At 43.9% G+C, this 21,815-nt stretch overlaps 1 protein-coding gene and 1 long non-coding RNA gene across 2 annotated transcripts in view; one reads left to right on the plus strand and one right to left on the minus strand.

Moving 5' to 3' along the window:
• The window catches only part of LOC136620882 (uncharacterized), a 105,487-nt gene that overhangs the window by 74,507 nt on the left and 9,165 nt on the right, over positions 1–21,815 (plus strand). The window lies entirely within an intron of this gene.
• Positions 19,813–21,815, minus strand: part of PPP1R14C (protein phosphatase 1 regulatory inhibitor subunit 14C) — a 38,953-nt gene continuing 36,950 nt past the window's right edge. Inside the window, exon 4 of the mRNA XM_066595931.1 lies at positions 19,813–20,072. Within this exon, the coding sequence (XP_066452028.1) occupies positions 19,998–20,072 (75 nt within the window). The 3' untranslated portion in view covers positions 19,813–19,997. The remainder of the gene's footprint in view (positions 20,073–21,815) is intronic.

Consider the following 21,815-nt stretch of genomic DNA (forward strand, 5'->3'; position numbering starts at 1 on the left):
TTTATTTGTGCATGCATTAAATTCCTAAATGTCCCTGACATTGCATTGATTCTTAAACGTGAGGCGAATTATGTATCGTTAATTGAAAACAACTTTTAAATGATTTGCTTCAATTTAAAAATCAATATAATTTAGTTATCACACATATTAGGAACAAACATAAAAAAACTGAGAAGGTAATAAAAATGCAGATTTCTGTTATTGCCTTGGTCAAGCCCATAAATGCAGATGCCGTAAACCCTATTAGATCGGCACTCAAGAGTCCAGAATCCCACAAGGTTTATCATTAGTCAAAACACTAGATTAATTATGAAGTGCTTATTTAGTACATTTTGGAGGTAGGCAGACATTGCAGGCTAAGGCCCCCTGTCCGCGGCGGAATATCGCCAGCAATATTCCGCCACGGGGAATGAGGGGGAGAGCGCTGACAGGTCTCAGCGGTGAGCCTATCTAACAGATAGGAGAGTGGCTATGATTCTCCGCTTGTGGGCGCCGGCGCTGCGCTTTCCATAGCAACGCTATAGACAGCTTCACACAGCGTGATCCGCCGGCGATTTATCACTAGCGGACCATTGGCCATGGACATGCAGCCTTACACTGCTTTGGTTTGGAAGGAAGAATACAGGAGATAGACAAAAATATGGAAACACCTTAAAAATGCATGGGATTTTAATTAATAGCACTCAGCTGTCCTTTTGACTCCTTTTGACCGGCAGCATCTGTATCATATTACCTCCACTTAAAATCGGTCTCTACATGTCTTATTGAAATATGATTTATAACCCCATGTAACTTAAGTTATGCATTCCGTAAGGTGTTTCCAAATTTTTGGCTGGCGGGGAATGTGTGTGTTTGCTCCCACCAACACTGAGCCTTCATCTACCACACAGCTTCGCACCAGCACTGAGCCACTATCTACCACACAGCCTCACACCAGCACAATTCTATTATGATATAAAGCAGCTTGGAACCACTACTTCCTGAGTGCGGCTGCCATTTTAAATTAGTCCTCGCCGTAGCAATTTAGCAATTTCAACCAAACTTGGTACATATATAACTCATCCCATGGGGAGGGGGGGGGGAGTGCCAGAATTGCACTTGAACAGATGGTTTTTATTTAACAGTCTTACCTCCTCCACATCATACACTAATGTATTACACAGACGACCTCCTGCCCCTCAGATAATAATATCTTACACAGACAACTTCCTCCTCAAATACTAATATTACACAGACGACCTCCTCCTCATATACCAATATATTACACAGACGACCTCCTCCTCATGCTGTAAGATATTACACAGATGACCTCTTCCTCCTCATGCAGTAAGATATTACACACACCACCTCCTCCTCATATACCAATATATTACACAGGCAACCTCCTCACATACTAATATATTACACAGATGACCTCTTCCTCCTCATATACTAATATATTAAATCAGTACACACACACACGTGGTTGCAAACAATTCATACACAGTGTTGGAGTAATCACTTAACTTAGTTGATACTTAAAGGGTATCATAGCCTTATCAATCAGGTATGCCTAACTGTATATACAATGCATCAGAGAAGAATACACATGAATAGAGATGAGCGAGCGTACTCCCTAAGGCGAACTACTTGAGCGAGTAGTGCCTTATGCGAGTACCTGCCTGCTCGTCTCAAAAGATTTGGGTGCCGTCGGGGAAGAGCGGTGAGTTGCGGGAGTGAGCGGGGGGGGGGGGGGGGGGGGAGTGAGAGAGAGATTTCCCCCCTCGTTCCTCCCCGCTCTCCCTCCCCGCCCCCTGCCGGCACCCGAATCTTTTGAGACGAGCGGACAGGTACTCGCATAAGGCACTACTCGCTCGAGTAGTTTGCCTTAGCATGTACGCTCACTCATCTCTACACATGAAACAGACAAGATGATGTTTCTTCTCTTCTCTTACTCTGAAGCATATTTATAAAGGTCCTTTAACATGGGACGAACGTCAGGCAAACGATGTCCGACACTTATCCCTGTGTTTCCTCACTCCCGTGCTCCTGCACAGGAGCTGGTAGAGCTGGCTGGTTCATGGAGCGGCCAGCAGGGGGGCAGGGCAGTGCAGGAGATTTCTCTCCTCTCACTTCCTGCCCCTCTCCATTGAGATAACACAGCAGCCGTTCGCTACTAAACGGCGGCTGTTTAAACTGCACGATGAGCTTTATCACTGATCTTTTATGCAGCATAAAAGATCAGCGGTGAAGCTCATCACTCATCGTGCAGTTTAAACAGCCGCTGTTCAGTAGTGAACGACCGCCGTGTTATGTGAATGGAGGGGGGCAGGAAATGAGAGGAGAGGAATCTCCTGCACTGCCCTGCCCCCCTGCTGGCCACTCCATGAACCAGCCTGCTCTGCTAGCTCCTGTGCGTTAGCACGGGAGTGAGGAAGCACAGGGATGAGTGTCGGGCATCGTTTACTCGACATTTGTCCAGTGTAAAAGGACCTTAAAGTACATCTTCTATAGCAAACTTAGTACCTCAAGGAGCTGATCACGAGCTTGTTTTGCCCAATCAGCATCCAATCATAATACAATAAGCGTTCCATTGAGAATCATAGTCAAGTTATGGTTCATGCACATTTATGTATCTGTAGAATAAAAATAGGGAATTCATATTCAAGATGTTCTACTGCAAGGACTTGGAAATTACAGCCAGTACATAAGCTAGGAACAATGCCAAACTATCTGGAGGTATAATTACAAATACAAGGAGATTTGTTAAAAAGAACAATTCATTATAAGCTGTATTTTTGTTTATAAATGCTGGCCATCGCTTTGTGAACTGTAACCAGCTGAAGGAATGATATGCTTAAAACATTATTCTAGGTTACTTTCACAACAGGAACACCATTAAACATGTATAAGGCCAAAAGGTACCACATAAATGGGAAAGGCAATGGAAGATGAGTGTTCTCCTCAACACAGCACGCTGCACCCAATACTCAACTCTCTATTTCACATTTTCCACACAAAAAATGTGGATGCACCACAGAAGAAGAATCATGTTCCAAAGCCTCAAAGCCCAAACATAGATGGCTTTAATCAAAGACTGTATAATAAAATGCAACCTACACAAGCTAACTTTCAGAGGATATCTAGCAGAGGTGGGGCATCATGTAGACTTCTGTGAGAGAGGCAATCTGAAACAAGCCAGATTTTTTGGCAAAGCACGGACTTCAGTAGGTGAAAGCGTGGGGTCGGGAGAAAATATATCACCTGGTTCCCCTAACGGTACCATAACTTAGTTTATAGTGCTTCTGGGAGGTGACAAGTTCCTTTTAAATCCTGGCATGTTCAGTTCCTAATGCACAGACTTATTGGCTAAGAGGGAGTCTAGAAGACCTAGACTAGAGCTCAAATAAAATAATAAACCTGAAGACCTGCCATATTTGTCAAGATTCAAAGAATCTTTATAGGCAAAACTAAAAAAAACATCAGTGTTTCCAAAGCAAAAAGAAAATACAGAAAGGGGGATAGGTGTGGCAGATCGAGGCTGGGAATACACTCCTCAGTCTATGGCCGGCACTGACATAGTGTGCTACTGTGGCTGCTGTGTTTTCCCCTTTCCCCGGCAGGGTGTGGAGTTTCTCTTCTTGTTCAATGGAACTGAAGTCCAGGTGGATATCAGAGAGTGTCCTAAAGTGAACATCCTCCCCCATTGAGTATCTGGGATTTGGTAGAATTTCCAGAAATGGGACTAGTTAGTAGTCCCTCTGTGGCCTCTGACATATTGTCAATTTTCAGGATGTTCTTATGTCATTCCTCCAGTCACTGATATACTCATCTTGGCTCTCGCTTATCATTTTCTTAATTTTGGCTTCTGTAAGGCGGTGCTGGGTGGTGATTTGGTCCAGTTGGATTTGGTTGGGAGCCCTTTGATGTAGCATGGATTTGTGATTATAGGAACTTGGACTGTTACCCCTTGTAGGTGGGCCTGAACTGATGGTGACCTCTTCTGGATTGTAAAGTATAGAGGGAGACTGCCCAGCTCAACTCTACAAGCATTGTTTGAAGTACTATGATAAACTTGGAGAAGGTGCCTGCAGAATTCCATGTGGAATACTTCAGTTGGGCTGGGTATGTGTGTGTGGTCACAGACTTCACTGCCATACAGGAAGATTGGGGCAATGACGTTGTCAAAGATTTTGAGCCAGACCATTATTGGTGATTTGAGGTGGTAGAGTCGTCTTCCGAAAGCATAGAAGGTTCTGCATGCTGTTGCGGCTTGGCAGTCGCAACAGCATCGTGACATGGTGGTCTTGATGCTGACCAAGACCTGTTGCCTTGTTATGCAGGACAAGGGTTAATGCACTATGTGCAGAGACTGCTGGTTGCTGTCTCTTTATGCTGCATGGATGCATTCTCTAGTTGCTCTGCCAATCCTCAGGTTGGGAGAGCTTCATATTCTTACCCCTCCCTTTGCTCACCGCTGCTTATTTAGTTCCGTAGAGGTGTTGTTGGAGAGTGGTGCGCCACTGTGCTGGGTGTATTGCTACTTATCCAGATAAGTGCTGCGGTTTCCTATTCAGTTGTATTTCTGTTTTCATTTTTGTATTGCTTTACTGTGATGATTCATCTCTCCACAGGCTCCTATAGGGACAGTCAGGGCCCAGGAAGAAGACAGTGGTGCCGCCTTTATCGAGGCGATGACACCGCTTTTAGGCAGGGACCCTTCCCCTCCCCTGGAGTGGTGCTACTGATCAGCATATTGTGGTGTTCTACCATTTCCAGCAGTGCGTAAGTTATCCTACACTGTGCTAAGCATTGTGCTCTCGTGCCGCACAGGCTTTACATACTGGCTTTCCTATTTCTGGTGTGACGTGCACTGTTCTACAGTGCATAATGTAACAACTGCAGTAAGTGTGAACGTCACCCTGCATCCGTGCTGAGCGTGGTGCTCATGTGCCGCATGGACGTGACACATGCCTTGTTTTAGAGTTACAAGCAATATTTTCATGTTACTATGGCTTTAAAAATGTTTCCTTCTAATCACATAGCCTCCCACAAAAGAAATTATTCTGGCAGACATTACACTAAAATTTCATTCCAATTAAAGAATTACACTTGTCGACTATATGTCCTCATTCTTTGCCGTAGGCTGTTTCCATACAGTTTTCAAAGCTGCTGTTACAAAGCAATGGCATTTTTTAATAATTTGAATTAACAAGCATATCCTTTCCACTTTATCAAGCAAACAAGGCCGTCTTTCATAACTATTTGGCACACATACAGAAAATGAACAGAAAAATCACAGTTCTCTACATAGATATACGACATCTCATATTGTTCTGCCACATCTTTGTGAGCCTGTCGTAGCTTGATTAATGATGCATATAAAGCTCTCAGTACTTAAGTATTTGAACCTTTCCGCATTGGTTTTTTTAAGGAAAAATCAACCTGTGATGCAAACTATAAATTTATGCCGAGAGCATGTATAAAGAAAGAAAATCTCCTTCCGACAGGCAGCCTTGCCACTTCAGGGATTTCTTTTCACAAGTGATTGCAGCCCCAGCATACTGTTGGTATAGAAACCAGCCAAAGCTTCAACTTCTTTGCAAGTAAAAATCCTTGAATCTCAAATCCGCTTGTAAACTGTCAAGCAAATTACAGGTGTGACTCTAACCGGGAGTCGGATATTTCATTGTTTGGAATAAAATATTTAAAACACATAATACTATTTGCAATCACAGCTTTTCTGACAGGAGGTTTTAGGTTTAGCGGAAAAAGATGGAATCTAAATTTACCCAAACCAGCTCAGATATAGTCGCCATATATTGCTAGTGTATCGATAAAGGCATGGAAAGGGGACTTTGTAGCTCTTACACATGTCCTTTACTCCTAATTAGCTGATGAAATGCCAATAATTTAGCTCTAACACCTACAAATCACTCTTGCTATTCTTCAACATATATACTTAGAATTTTGGGCATCTGTTTCTGACACTAGCAATTCATCCTATAAAAGGGCTCCTATTCAGGTCAAAATAGACTGTATACAGTTGTAAAGAGATCAGTCCCTTAACCCCTTAGTGACGGAGCTTTTTTGCATTTTTCCATTTTAGTTTTTTCGTCCTCCCTTTTAAAAAATCGTAGCTCCTTTATTTCTCCATCGACGTTGCTGTATGAGGGCTTGTTTTTTGCGGGATGAGTTGTAGTTTTCAATGGTACAATTTTTCCTATCCCATATAATGTACTGAAAAAACTTTTAAAAAATTCTAAGTGGAGAGAAATGAAAAAAAAAACAAACAACATTCCACCATCTTTCGGTGGGTCCTGTTTCTACGGTGCACAAACTACAACAAAAATGACATCTTTATTCTATGGGTCACTACGATTACTACGATACCAAACTTGTATAGTTTTTGTTTGCTGTAGTACTTGTATTTTTTTTCTAAGATATTTAATTTTTTTAAATTATTTTTTGTGTCCATTTTCTGCGCACAATAACTTTTTCATTTTTCCTCATTGAGCACTGTGTACTAGAAAGTGACAGTCAAGTCTAACTTTCACTCTGGAAGTCAAGAGGTCATGTGACCGCGGGGGTACCGTGCTACAGCAGAGATGGAGGGTCATACTAGACCCTGGCCAGCTCTGCCAGTGACTAATGTCACTGCAGGGGTTGTTTTCCCCTGTAACTAGGACTCCTATGGATGCCCCAACTCCAGTAGGAAAGAGTCAAATAAAAAAAAAAACAAGTGAACCCCAGGAGGTCTTACATGACATCATGGGGGACATAGATAGTAAAAAAAACATAATTACATACATAAGTAAGACAAAATTACAGAATAAGACAACAATACATACATAAGAAAGAAAATAACAGAAAACCGATGCCAACCTAAAATGTCGCTATAAGCGCCCAAATGAAACATCAATACATACATAAGAAAGAAAATAACACAAAACCGACGCCAACCGAAAACGTCACTATAAGCGCCCTGTAATCCAAACCATACATACTATATATCAAAACATCTGGAACAAAATGAGGAATCCGTTCCCATACTTTATTTTAGTTATTAAAATAAAAAATAATTAAAAAAAAAACTAGAAATGTAAAAAAAAAAAAAACTAGAAATGTAAAAAAAAAAAATCACTTTTTTAGCATTTTACCACCAATAAAACTAATAAACAGAAAAAAGTCAGTAAAAAAGTTAATAAAAATCCCTGTATGTCACGGAAAAAAACACAGCAAAAGTTATTTTGATAGCCAAGTGAAAAAAATAGGGCAGTAAAACCACCACATGGGTAAAATCCTAAAAAGTGTCTGGTCCTTAGGGCTTATTCAGAAGACAGATATACGGCGTCCCTCTCTGCAGGGGGAGGAGGCTGGAAGATCCGGGAGCAGTGCACTGAGCTCCCACCCTCTCTCCGCCCCTCAGCACTATTTGTAATGGGATGGGGCGGAGCTAACTCCCAGAACTTAGCACCGCCCCCCACCTTACCTCCTCCCATTGCAAATAGTGCCAAGGGGCGGAGAGGGGGCGGAAGCTCAGACCACTGCTCCCAGCTCTTCCACCCTCCTCCCCCTGCAGAGAGGGACGTCGTATATCGGTCGGCGTGAATACCCGGCTGATATACGGTCGTCTGAATAAGCCGCTAAGGCACAAAACAGCTTGGTCCTTAAGAGGTTAATACCAATAATACTATTGCAGACTACAATATAATAAAAACCCCATCCACTTGTATTGTACTGTAAATAGCAGTGGATTTGTAGAATTTACACCACAAATGTTCAACTTACTTATGAGGTACAAACAAGTGAACTGTCATTTAAATATGACGTTTCTTGACATTATAGTTAGACAAGGTAAGGACCCTGTTACACATGATGATTATCGTTCTCCCGCGGGGTTTTGAAAGATAGTAGTCCTGTGTAACAGCTTGCAGAAAGCGAACGACTGGACGAGAAACATCCAGTAATTCACTTTCAAGCAGTTTAAAAGGTGGACGACTTTCGTTCAGTGTAAGTAGCAGCCCTTCAGTACTGAGCGGCCGCTGCTTAACAGTGAATGGAGAGGGGCAGGGGGAGAGCGCTCTCCTCCAGCCACTCCGCCTCCCTGCTGGTCGCTCTGTGAGCGATGCTCGCTCCTGTGCTGAGCTAGCATCACAGGGACGAGTGTCAGGCATCGTTTGCCCGACACTCAATGTAAGTAAGAGGCTTTATTCACACGAGCGTATATCAGCCACTGTTTTCACGGTTGGCCGATATACACTACAATGGATTCCAATGCATGAGATCAGATGGGCAATTTTCCACTGCGTAAGTGCCCAGCCGGCCAAGATAGCGCATTTCAGCTGTGTGCTTTTACGCTGAGCAGCAAAGATAGTCCTGGAACTATCTTCCTGGCCAGAATATGTCAGCCGCTGCATAGACTCCTATGGGAGCCTATGAGAGCAGCCAGAGAAGGTAGGTGAAAGGGAGTTTAGCAGCGTGACTGCTTAAAACCTTCCCCCTTCTCTCTGCCCCATGCAAGCTGTTTACAATGGAAGGGGTCAGGAAGGGGCAGGACCTAGTTGCTAAGCTCCCGCCCCACCCCACCCTTTCCCATTGCTGGCTGCAGACAAGGGGCGGAGAGGGAACGGAAGCTTATTACACAAGCTCCCGCCTCCGCCACTTGACGAGAGCCGGCGAGGGGACATGCAGTTTAGCAGAGCTAAGCTGTCTCCCGCCGACCGACAGCATTGCAGGCTTGGCGCAAATGGCAGATTTGTGCACCGTGCACACGTTTTTCAGCCGCACCGTGGCTGTCTGAAAATCGCCACGCTAGTGTGAAGGTAATTAGTTTGCTCCTTTAGGAAAGCCATCATAAAGTCTCTTTAAAACATGGGATACCTTAGAATGAGAAGTTCTTGTATCTCCCTCTATTATTTCAAACAAGATTATTGAAGCAACCCCTTTCCTTAAATTTTTTTCTCAAATCAAGTATTAAGGGTCTATAGTTTTGCGATGAATGATAATAGATAAGACTTCTTAAAAAGTCACGAGTCAAACGGACAGAGGATTTCACTATTTGGACCATTGGCACATATAACACCACTGCAAGGGAGGTGCGAAAAATGATGCATATCTTTTGGTTGATTTTAAAAACTGACCCAATAGGTGGTCTTTGGGGGGAGTAGAAGCCCAATATCACCTGCCAGGAGGGGTAGATATTTTTTGGTGATTTTTTTTTTTTTTTTGGGGGGGGGGGGGGGGGGGGTCACATTTGGTTTCCCTGATGAGTATTTAAAAGGCGAAACATATAGAACTTCTATTCCAGATATGGAGGAGTCATTGGTTGACTTTGTTGAATTATAATCCAGTTATAGTAGTGTCATTGCTTTGATTGGATCCAAGATTATTGATAAGAATGACTAAATCTTTGATTCCTATCCCTTCCCTTTATAACAGATTGCATTAGGGATAAGTTCCTATCAGAGTCACCCCTTTCTGGGCAGATTCCCTGTGATTCATAATAGGTTAGTATATAGGGATTATTAGATCATTGATAGGGCTCCCTCGGTTTTAAATAGATCAATACATCAATTACTATACATGCTGAAGTTATGGCAACAAGAAAGATACGGATTACTTACCGGTAGTCCCATTTCCAGGAGTCATCACGATGGCCCCATTACGTATGGAGGTTGCCCTCTGACCCAGGTAGGGACAGGAAGAGTTTAAAATCACCTCCCTTTCCACCATGCTTTAGTGACTTACAAATTATTACGGTGGACAATATTTACTAAACCAAATTTTACCTTTATGCGGTCATATTTACATTTGAAAAACATGAATTAAACTAAAAGGGAGGGAACTATGGGCCGTCGTGATGACTCCTGGAAATGGGACTACCGGTAAGTAATCCGTATCTTTCCAGAGCGTCATCCCAATGGCCCCATTACGTATGGAGTATACCAAATTATACGTGGCTCTAGGGGGGGGGGGGGGGGGGGACTACTGCCTGAAGGACTTTTCGTCCATAGCCTAGGTCTTTGTCCGACTGGACGTTAACCCTGTAGTGTCGGGTAAATGTATGTATGCTAGACCAGGTGGCTGCTTTGCAAATCTGCTCGGCAGATGCCTGGCCTTTTTCTGCCCAAGAGGAGGAGAGAGAGTGTCGAGTGGGCTCTAATTTTCCCCGGAGGATCGAGACCCCTGGCTTTATATGCCTCTTGGATGGCGGTTTTGATCCACCTCGCGATGGTGCTCTTAGATGCCGTCTTTCCTTTTGCCGGCCCCTGAAATTGGATAAAGAGGTGGTTATTTTTACGGAAAGAGCGGGTGGCCTCTAGGTACGCTAGAACAGCTCTCCTAACGTCTAGGCTATGAAATTCTCTTTCTTTTTCATTGCGGGGATTTTGACAGAAGGAGGGCAGAGTGATCGTCTGCTCCCTATGAAAATTTGACACTACCTTCGGTAGGAAGGCTGGGTCCAATTTGAAGGTAATCCTGTCGTCTTGTATTACCATGTATGGTTCAATACAGTATAACGCTTGTAATTCCCCTATTCTCCAAGCCGAAGTTATAGCGACTAAAAGGGTAACTTTTAGCGTGAGTAGTCTCAGGGAGAGTTGTGAGAGGGGTTCAAAGGGGGGTTGGCAGAAACTAGTTAGGACTATATTTAGGTCCCAGGTAGGGAAAGTTTCTCTAACAAAGGGTCGAAGCCGTTCTGCCCCTTTGAGAAACCTACGCACCCAGCGGTGTTCTGCCAAAGGGAAATCTAGGTAGGACCCTAGTGCTGCTGTATGAACTTTAAGGGTTCTAGGGCTAAGGCCTTTCTCTAGGCCTGCCTGTAAAAATTCCAGGATTACAGGTATGTCAATCCCTGGGATTTTCCCTGGCTCTATTTTACAGAAATCTGTGAATTTCCTCCATATCCTATCGTAGATGGCTGTCGTGATAGGTTTACGGCTTTTTGTCAGGGTAATAATTACATTATGGGAGAGTCCCTTCCCACGCAGTATCATGCTTTCAGCATCCATGCTGCTAGACTCAATTTTTCGACCCCCGGGTATATTAGCGGGCCCTGGAGCAGGAGATCTTCCACGGCTGCTAGTAGGAGTGGACCCCGAATAGTCAAGGCTTTTAGCAGGGCCTTTTGTCCCACATAGGGGCAACTAACACCCGGCTGGTTTGGATTTTCCTGAGGGTGCGGGAGATCAGTGGGAACAGGGGGAAGGCGTAGGCTAGGTCCATGTCCCAGCTTTGGGACAGGGCATCTACCCCGCACGGATTGTCTCTGGGATTCAGCGAGTAAAAGTCCCGGCACTTTGAATTTTTCTTCGTGGCGAACAGGTCTATCTGCGGTTCTCCCCACTGGCAGATTAGTTGGTCGAAGACTCGCTGGTTCAGTCCCCATTCTCCTGGAAGAGTGCTCTGTCTGCTCAGGAAGTCGGCAGCGACGTTTGTGGACCCTTTTAGATGGATTGCTGAGAGAGACAGCACGTTGGATTCCGGCCAGCGGAGTATCTTTGTCACCAGTTGTTGCAGGTGTGGGTGTCGCGTTCCCCCCTGGTGACGAACAAATGACAGAGCTGTCATATTATGGTTAGAATTTTGATATGCCTTCCTCTTATAAGGGGTTCTGCTGCCTGAAGGGCCTCCCAGATTGCCCTTTATTCTCTGAAATTGGATGAGCGCTTAGCTACTTGGGGGTCCCAGATTCCCTGCAGATTTAGGTTGGCTACTTGCGCTCCCCATCCCGTTTTGCTGGCATCTGTTGTGATGGGTACAGTAGGTTCTTGTGACCAGGAGGTACCTTTGCTTAGGTTCCTCTGCGAGGTCCACCAGCGTAGGGACTCTGACTCGGACGGACAGGCTCACCTTCTTATCCAGGGATGTCTGCCGTTTGTCCCAGTTGGCAAGGATAAATTCTTGTAGTTGTCGGGTATGGGCTTGTGCCCATGGGACTATCTGAATGCAGGCTGTCAGAATGCCCAGCACCTTCATTGTTTCTCTAATAGAAACCGTCGTAGCCTGACAGAGGGAGTTTACTCTTTGGATGAGGTCTTCCTTCCTAGATGATGGAAGCCGGGATTCCTGGATGTGGGAGTCTAGTAATACACCCAGGTATACCTTCTGTGTACCAGGGTTCAGGTCGGACTTCTGTTTGTTGACTATCCACCCTAAACTGTTTAGGGTAGACAAGACCATAGATAGGTCTATACGTATGGTCTTCTCTGTCCTTGACACTAACAAGAAGTCATCCAGATATGGAAATATACGGATCTGGTTCCGCCTGAAATAGGCTACCATCTCTATTATGATTTTTGTGAACACCCGAGGGGCGGTGGAGATTCCGAATGGAAGGGCCGTGAATTGATAATGTTGGATCTTGTCACCCTCCCGCAGAGCGACTCTCAGGTACTTGTGATGGGCTGCAGTTATTGGGACGTGGTAGTATGCATCTTTGAGATCTATGGTGCACATTACACTATCTCGGTCTATTAGTGAGATAATAGATCTTACTGTTTCCATCTTGAATTTTTTGTACAAAATAAATTTATTTAGGGCTTTAAGGTTAAAGATAGTCCTAATGGAACCGTTTGGTTTTTTGATTAGAAATAGGGGGGAATAGAATCCCTCACCCCTTTCGTGATCAGGGACTTGTGTAATGACCCCTAGGTCCTTGAGTTCCTGTACACCTTTTATGAGGTTCCCTTGTTCCTGTAGGGACCCAGGGGAGGTTATGAGGAATCTCCTGGGGATAGAGAGTGGAACTCAATTCGGTACCCTGCTTCGATTATTCGGAGTACCCAGGGGTTAGAGGTTATCCCCTGCCACTGGCTTAGATAGCCCGCTAATCTACCCCCTGTTTGTTCAGGGGAGGGTTCCTTACCCCGACCTCCCTTAGGGTACAACCATCTTCCAGTCTTCCCTTTCCCTTTAACTTCGAGAGGTGGCTGGCGTGTCCTCCATGGAAAGGATGGTTTCCTGAAAGGTTGTCTGTCGGGCAGGGTTTTACTCGTCGCCGACTTTCTCCAGGATTTTGTCCAGGACGGGCCCAAACATGTATTCCCCTTGAAAGGGGATGGCGCATAGTTTGTTTTTTGACGTTATATCTGCGGCCCATGTCTTCAGCCATAATGCCCTTCTCGCTGAATTGCTGAGGACTCCGGTTTTTGCACCGTATCTCACCGTCTCCGCTGATGCGTCAGCCAGGAAGGCGGTAGCCATTTTTAGGAGGGGGAGACAGCTGGCCAACTCCTCTCTGGGGGCCCGATCCTTGATGGAGGCATCTAGCCTGTTTAGCCATAGCACCATGGATCTGGCCACAGAAGTTGAGGCTATGTTAGCCTCAATGGTGAGGGATGTTGCCTCCCAGGCTTTCTTCATTAATCCGTCGATTTTCTTATCCATCGGGTCGGATAGCTGGGAAGTGTCCTCAAAGGGCAAGAGGGTCTTCTTGGCTACTTTTGCTATTTGGATGTCCACCTTAGGGGTCTCCCTGTACAGGCGGACGTCCTCGGTAGCGAACGCGAGCCGGTTTCGGATTTCTCTTGAAACAGTTATCCTTTTTTTCCGGCTCCTGCCATTCGTCTGCAATTACTTGTTGCAGGGTCTGATTGACCGGGAACATGGTCTTTCTCCTGGACCGGAGGCCGCCAAACATCTCATCTTGGATTGTCCTAGGCGGGTTATCCTCTTCTATTTGCATTGTTTCTCTCACCGCCTTGATGAGGTGCGCAATGTCGCTTGATGAGAAGTAATACTTTCTCTCATCTTCTATAGGAACTGGTGGGTCCTCTAATTCTCCTTCGGACGGGAGCTCCAGTGATTCACAGGAGATTGAGCTCGCCGATTCGGTCTGCCTTGGTCTTTTAGGGACCCGTGACGGACCTGGCTGAGCCTGGGGAAGGGACGCCATGGAAGCCTGCAGTTCTTCCCTGATCATGCAGCGGATATCAGATTTAAACGCCGCTTTTTCTTCTGCAAGTATTTTCCCCGTGCATTCCTCGCATAGGGGCTTTTTATAGCTCTCCTCGAGCCTTTTGTTGCAGAGGACGCATTTTTTCGGTTTTTTTCTCGGTTCCGTTTTCTTTGGACCTTCCTTATCCATCTACCCATGCAAAGTGGGGGAGAGGGGAGAGAAAAAGGGGAACATATATGCATCCGACTTGTACAAGTGATCATTTTGCGGATTTCTTTTGGCATATAGCCTACTTACAGTTGGTAGGGTATCAGTCTCTCCCTCACGTGCTGAGCTGTCGCAGGTAGACATACTCACATACACTGTCTGGCAGTCAGCAGGATCCTCCATGGCGTTTAGCCTGCTGATATGGGGAGGATTTTCAAATTTGGCACCATTTCCGGGTTCTCACCGGTAGCCACGCCCCCTACGTTGAGCGTGTGACGTCACCACGCCGGATGACGTCACTGCTTTGCGCGCCGAGGACCAGGGAGGCCCGAACCTGCGAACCGCGCGAGGGAGACCAGCGCTGCTGAGGCGACTTACGGCTCCGTCGGCGGCGCAGCTCAGGGATGCAGGGACTCGTGAGTGTGCGGCCCTGACCTCTACCCCTCCAGGGGGATCGCATAGCGTGCGTTAAGTTTTCTTCTGGTAAGTTTTCTTCTCCGCAGCTTGTTTGGAGCTGCTCCTCCGTCCCACCGTAGGGACAGGAAGACACTAAAGCATGGTGGAAAGGGAGGTGCTTTTAAACTCATGTCCCTACCTGGGTCAGAGGGCATCCTCCATATGTAATGGGGCCGTCAGGATGACGCTCTGGAAAGACTATTTTAGCGCCAAGGGTGTGATTGAGAGAACGCTAAAGGCTCGAATGGCGCGGATAGGCCTTTAAAAAAAATAAAATAGATAGATCTATATATCCATCTTACTCCTAGGCTCTAGTCTGTGTACTGCCTTTAAAAATCTACAGACTGAGGTAACTTATGAAAGTCTATCATAGCACACACTCAAGCCTCCCTCACACACATAGGTGTGTTTTCAACGCTGCGTTAACTGCGGTTTCAGCAGTGTTGGCATGCGTTTGGCAGTGTTTTTGAAAACGCAGCCAAGGAAGCGGAAAGCTTGCATTTAGCCTTTTCAGAAAATGCGGGGTTTTCAGCAGCACTGAAACCGCTGTCAATTCATTTCAATGGGCGACACAGCTGAAAACAGCCAAAAAAAATAGAACATCCATCACTTTTAAAGCACAGCGTTGTGAGCAGCCCCATTGAAATGAATGGAAGCGTTGTGCAGCACTAAACACTGTACAGAAATGCCTGTGGAAGGGAGGCCCAAGTGTTGCCACGTGAACCCTTAATGTACTAGGAGAGAGGGCCCCTGTCTAATCTGTCCTGAAGAAAATGAAGAATTAATGAGATTAGGTTATGAAGTTTGAAATTTAGTATCACCGCACCAGGATGCAAATTTGTTTCCATACTTCAAGGTAAATTACTAGCATCTTTTCTACTACATTGTAAGGTCTGTAACACATTTTGTGACATATCTTTCACCATGGATACTGAAAAATCCATGCTACTAAAGAAAAGTGAAGGTAGGATACGTTGATAGAAGGTCCCCAAGTAGATGTACTGGTTCCTGGATGCTCTTTTTTTTTTTTTAAATGGGAGAGAAAACCAGCTTCTCTTAGGCCAAAAATGGTACTATATGGATCAAGGTACACTTCTCATTAAGACACTTGGAGAACTTTGGGAATTAAGAGGACTCGAAGGAAAGACTTAAACCAGCTGGAAGCCCCAGTCATCTGTTAACACATCAACTGCAGTAGGATGATTCCATGGATTGAGAAAGAACTTGTCCACTTTGCACTTTTTCTTCAGCACACAAGTCTTTTTGGGGAGGTCCCTTCTGTTAATTAGGCTTTGAAATATTTTCTGAGAAAGACCATTCTGCTGCGTTTAATGTCTAGTGAGAAAATCTGTCTTATGTTCAGTGATCATTTTAGGTGTATTGCAGTAATGGATTGCTTTGCCACCCACTTGAATATTTTTTGAGCAAGGTTCTGTAGTGGAGTATTCTTTGTTTCCCCCTATGCTGACTAATGGCTACTGCTGTAATATTGTCTGAGAATACATTTTCATGCTGGTTATGTGAGCAGATTCTTGAAGAGCTTTCCATATCGCCTAAAGTTATCTGAAGTTGGAAGACTTGCCAGATGTTTTGTGACCAGATGCCCTAGTAACAAAGGTAGTCTGAGCTCCCCACCCATAAGAACTGGCGTCAGTCATGATTAGACTTCACCGAGTTCTGGAGCCAACTGACCCTTTGTTTTAGAATGTTGCTCAGACGCAATCAGCGTAGAGAATCTTTTACAGTTTTCCCCATCATCCTGTCTAGAGAAGTCCGTTTTGTTTTTTTTTGTCCCATGCTGGAGAATTTCAGGAAACTATCTGAGCAGCTACCTGCGTGCTCTACCTGAAGCTGAAGATTTTGCATTTCCTCTGTGAGAAGAACATTGTTTCTCTGAGTCCAGAATAATTCACCCCATTTTTTTTCCTGACTGGGAGTTGCTTCCGATTTTTTCCCAATTGATTATCCATGCTAGAGAGTCAAGAAGCCGAGTAGTAAATCAACAGAAGGGAATTTAAGAGCTGCTTTGTTTCAGCCATAAACTGAATATTGTGTAAATATAGAATTAGAATAAATATTTTCCTTAAAATTATTGCCAGTTTCACCATTACCGTCAAAAACATACAAGGAGCTGAAGATATCCTGAAAAGGGAGACACTTGAACTAAAAGTTTATTTCGTTCCCATTGGAACTCCGATCCAAAAGGATGCCTATTTTCATGTCCCAAGTCATCTGGATTCTCGATGCCTGATTCAATTATCCCCGTAATTAATTTAAAAAAACGTAAAAACATGTCACTGTTGAGTTTACAGACTCAGTTATGAACCTTCTGTACTTTAGCGATTTGTTCAGTGGCTTTAGGTCTATGTTAATCTGAAATTTTTCATTGGGCTTTATAATAAAGGAATCATTTGGAGCAATGTCTGTTCCCTCGCTCGGTTAAAGCCACAAGGCATATTGCTCCTAATTGTAACAGATCTCAAACTCTCTGTTGGATTAGAGTAAGCCGAGATAAGGGATAAGGGGTTATGAACTTTTGAGGCGGAAGAGAAATTAGCTCTATTTGATAACCTTTGGGCTTTGCTCTCCAAAAGAGCCTGGATAGTATTCTTCCAAAAAAGCCTGGGTTGAAGAGGAAATGCCTTCCCCTGCTACCTTTTACATAACTCTAGGATCCAGTTTAACCTTTACCTCTGGAGATTGGCTCAAACTATGAAAAACTTAGTTTTTTGATGCCATATCCAGAGCAGGACTACGTTTCAAGTGGTATTTGGAATCTCACATTCAACATTTTCAATAATATGCAATACAGTAACTGAAGAGGGGTTATTCTCTATACAACCAATACACAATATGCTACAAAACATTCTGCTGTCAAAATGTGTATGTCTTAGACCTTTTTCTGATGTGCGTATATCGGCTAGGTTTTCACACCCGGCTGATACATGCTGTCTCTCTCTGCAGGGGGAGAAGGCGGCCAGGCACAGTGTACTGAGCTCCTGCCCCCTCTCCGCCCTTTGCCACTATTTGCAATGGGACAGGGCAGAACTTTGCAATGGGAGGGGCAGAGCCAAGTATCGCTAGTCCCACCCCCTCCCATAACAAACAGTGGCGAGGGGAGGGGCAGAGAGGGAGCTCAGTGCACTGCTCGTGGCCTGCCTCCTCCCCCTGCAGCGAGGGACAGCGTATATCGGCCGGGTGTGAAAACCCAGCCGATATACGCACGTCGGAATAAGCCCTAAATGTGGAATTGCCAACAGATGTAAACCATTTGCAAATCTACATGTTAGATAAGCAGATTACTCCGCAGCATGTTGCAGAATATTCTGGTGTGTGAAAGCACCCTTAGGCCGTGATCACACAAATGTGATCAATAGGGCTCTATTGTGCGTAATACGCAGTATAATAGAACATGCGGCATACTTCGGTAATAAATAAATAAATATATATATATATATATATATATATATTATACACACACACACACACACAAGTATGAATGGATCAATAAAAACTAATGCACCTTAATGGTCTCCATTCACTGCGTATTACGCACAATTACAGTGTGCTTGCAATCTGCAATTTAAATGCACTCGTGTGAGCACAGCCTTCGATGAACTTGTTTTTCCATGTAAAGAGGCCAAAGCAGCACAGACAAGTGACACTTTGATATAGCCAGTATTTTATTTCCGCAAATATCTTGTAACTAAAATGAACATTACAAAATAAAACTTGCCAGTGAGGAACACTGGAAATGGATCCATTTGAGAAAAACATGTTAAGAGCACCATTTACATATAATGCTTTATCGGCATTGGCTTCTGTGCGATATTCCTATGCAAGGAAAAGAAAAAAAAACATATTGTACTACCATTGTATCACACACAGAAAAGAAAAAAAAGTTGCACTATGGGTCAACCTTGCAAATATTGCTATAAAATCATTCTAAACTTTGGCAGAACCATAGAAGCATTACAGAACAAGATCATTTTAAAACGCAGTGCTTTAAAAGCAGTTAAAGAGGGCGTATCAGCAATTCTGAGACAATGGAAGTTTCTAAAATGTATTTAGAGCTGTATTTTCTTACAACCTGGGAAAAAACACGATTGCCGTCATCTTAACCTCAGCATCTCTGTTGCACAGAATCTTTGCTACATCCTCTTAAACATCATTTCAAATATCTTCAATAAAGTGCTGGCAATAACCTTACCCTATATGAACAGATCAAATGAATTGTAAACCTGGAAGGTCCTTCTGATTCCGGATAGAAAGAGGTACCCCCTTTGGCAACATAAACGTCAGATAGAAATGGAAATTTTAAAGCTACATGAAAACATCCACACATAATAAAACCACTTATTTCTAAATTTTGAACACACTTGTATCTGTAACTAAAAGAAAAAATGGAAATGTTTAGGAGGTATTGGAATGGTAGTGAGCCCATTACTGTGCCTGGCCTTCACATCTATCTCCATGAAAGCAGAATAAAATTAGTCTAAAATATCCAATAAAAAACACTGATATGATGAGCCAGGATGGCAAAATCCACTACAGACAACACCCTAATTTGGACAGATTTTCAATGTAACAATTTTAATAATTTAATTCTGTAATGTCCAGACCACAAGAGGAAAGTCTGTATTGTTTAGATTTCTTACTGTGTATATGTGACCATTTTGCATAGAACTTAAATTTATAAAAAGCCTAATCTCAGTTAAGGTGCAAATCTTCTCTTGTTGTATTTGTTTGGGTTATTGCAGTCTGGTTGCAATTTTCATGCTACGCCAATACAAGTTTCAGAATGGAAAGAGTACATTAAAGAAAAAAAATGAATGTGCCAGCTCCCAGCTGGAAGTCTTGTATGGTGGCTGCTGCGTAGATTACATGAGGCATTCAGATAATATAGGCATTCATGTAATGCGTGAATTGCTTGAGACCCTCCCATTGAGCAGCTCTCTGCTCTGGTCATAGAAGGGGTTTCAAGTGTCATAGAAGGGGTTCCAAGTGAGGGCCCTCTCCTAAACCACATCCATATGCCTTAGTAGGTCCAATTGTGCGTTTATGGCAAGAATCTTGCCTTCAAAGAAACCCAAATACTCTGTCACATTTTACTGTTTACATGAACGAACATCCTGCTCAATATGAAAACCTATTAAACGGTAACTGAAGAGTTCAAACAGTACTTTAGGATCACTTCAAAACAGGATTTGAGATTTTCCTTACTATTCTAAATAAAGTAAAAAAAAATTAGAAATAAAAAAAAAAAAAAAAGTCATAAAAAACTTTATTAACTACCACAAAAAACAAGTATTCCGTTAAGAACTACATCCTAGCATATTCCCACCCTCCAGAAAACAGCAATATAGAGTCCTTTCAAGGAAAAATTTTTTTTTTGAAAGTCTTGTGGTCTTGATTCTCTTGCTGTATTGCGGCAGAGGTGGTCATGGCAAATTTATATATCCTTCTTTTGAGGTGGACTTAGTTTCCGCATTCCTTGTATCCGGGACAAAAGTTGGTTGATAAAATCCTACAGGAAAAAAAAAAAAAAGTATAAGAACGTCAATAACTTATTACTACCCATGTGTCAGCATCCTAATGTACAGTACATAATTAGAATTAAAGGGGTTGTCCGGGACTTTGCGTATTTTATTTTACTGATGAGCTATCCTAAGGATCGGTCATTAACAGATGATTGGCAAGGACCCTGAGTGTCGTACCCCTGCCAATCAGCAAACTCCAGGTGCAGTTGTCAACGCAGGAAGCAGATCACACTGTCTGCAGTACAGCAACCTGGGGATGGCTTTGCAAGCATAGTTGAAAACGGAATTCAGCTTGCAATACAAAAATCGGCCGCTGTAATGTCAGCGCTATCTGCTTCCAGCGCTGGCACACTGAAAGCAGGATCAGGAATTAGTCGATTGGCAGGGATCCCAAGTAGCAGAACCCTGCCGATGATCTATTGATGACCGGACGATAGCCCCTTTAAAAGGCATTCTTAGAGAACAAAGCTCAAATACCCAAAAGATAAGCTTTGACTACAGGATCTGAAATTTTTCAACTCTACCGAATTAGTCTGCCACTAGCTGTCACAAATGATAGTCTGCTTTTTGCAGCAGTTTACTCTCAAGTGTATGGACAAGCTTTAGACAAAATTCCTTTTTCAAAACAGACTATTGCAACTGGAAAGAGATTTACTGGCAGATGGAAATCTTATGTACCGAAGCGCAGAACAAAAATAACCTACTTGTCAAGACTCCAAATGGGCAAGCAAGAATTCAGAGAATCCCAAATACGAATCATGAACAGCTAAGACTAGATAGTCTACAGTTCGCAACCTGCCTCTATTTTCCACACAGTTTGGCCTAGCATAACCCAAAATGTACACCATGTTGACAGAAGTATTGGACTCCCACCAATTTCTGCGCTGTCAGATGTAGGGGATATGCAAATCAGACGTGTGAACATCAGGTATAAGGGTGTGCATCACAGAGGGATATCCTAGTACAGAAACCATCAGTATGCCACCAGGTGTAAAGCCAACAACTAGGTTTGGTGGTGGGGGATGTCACCAGCCAATCAGTACGAGAGCTCGCCACACTTTTGGACCTTGCAGAGTCCAATGCTAGCGATCCTATTCAGAAACAGAGACCATCTGGTGTGTGCAGTGCAGCCACATACAGGGAGACCTCGTAAACTGATATAACTTGGACAAAGCCTTATATGAGCTATAAAAGGCATTCCACATCTGTCGAAATACTTGCTAAGGTGGTTTCAGGCCGTTGGAACATCCAATAGCACCAGAACCATTTAAAAGAACTCAATGTGAAGAATTTGCATGGACGAGCAGCTGCACACACCATCGCAGCAGTGAATGCACAGAGGTGTCTACAATGGTGCTTGAAGTCGTTCTTGGACTGTAAATAAGTGGAGGTGTTGGACAGATAAAACACAGTACACCATCTTTCAAATCGGACGCCCGCACTTGGATGTGGCAGTTATCTGGAGAGCAGTTTCTACATGACTGCATTGTCCCAACAGTGACTTTTGGAGGAGGCTCTGTTATGTGTGGGGGGGGGGGGGGTTTTGCTGGGAAGGACTAGGGCCAATGCTTATGGTGAAGTCTGCCAACAATGGGTACTGAGATATTCTGGACAATGTGGCATTACCTACCCTGTGACAATACAGCTCCATGTCTCTACCAACATGACTGAGCACCATATCATAGAGCACGCAATGTTAAGGCTTGGTTTGAGGAACAGAACGTCCACAA

Source organism: Eleutherodactylus coqui, chromosome 3 (assembly GCF_035609145.1).
Source record: "Eleutherodactylus coqui strain aEleCoq1 chromosome 3, aEleCoq1.hap1, whole genome shotgun sequence".
In the NCBI taxonomy this organism is placed as follows: domain Eukaryota; kingdom Metazoa; phylum Chordata; class Amphibia; order Anura; family Eleutherodactylidae; genus Eleutherodactylus; species Eleutherodactylus coqui.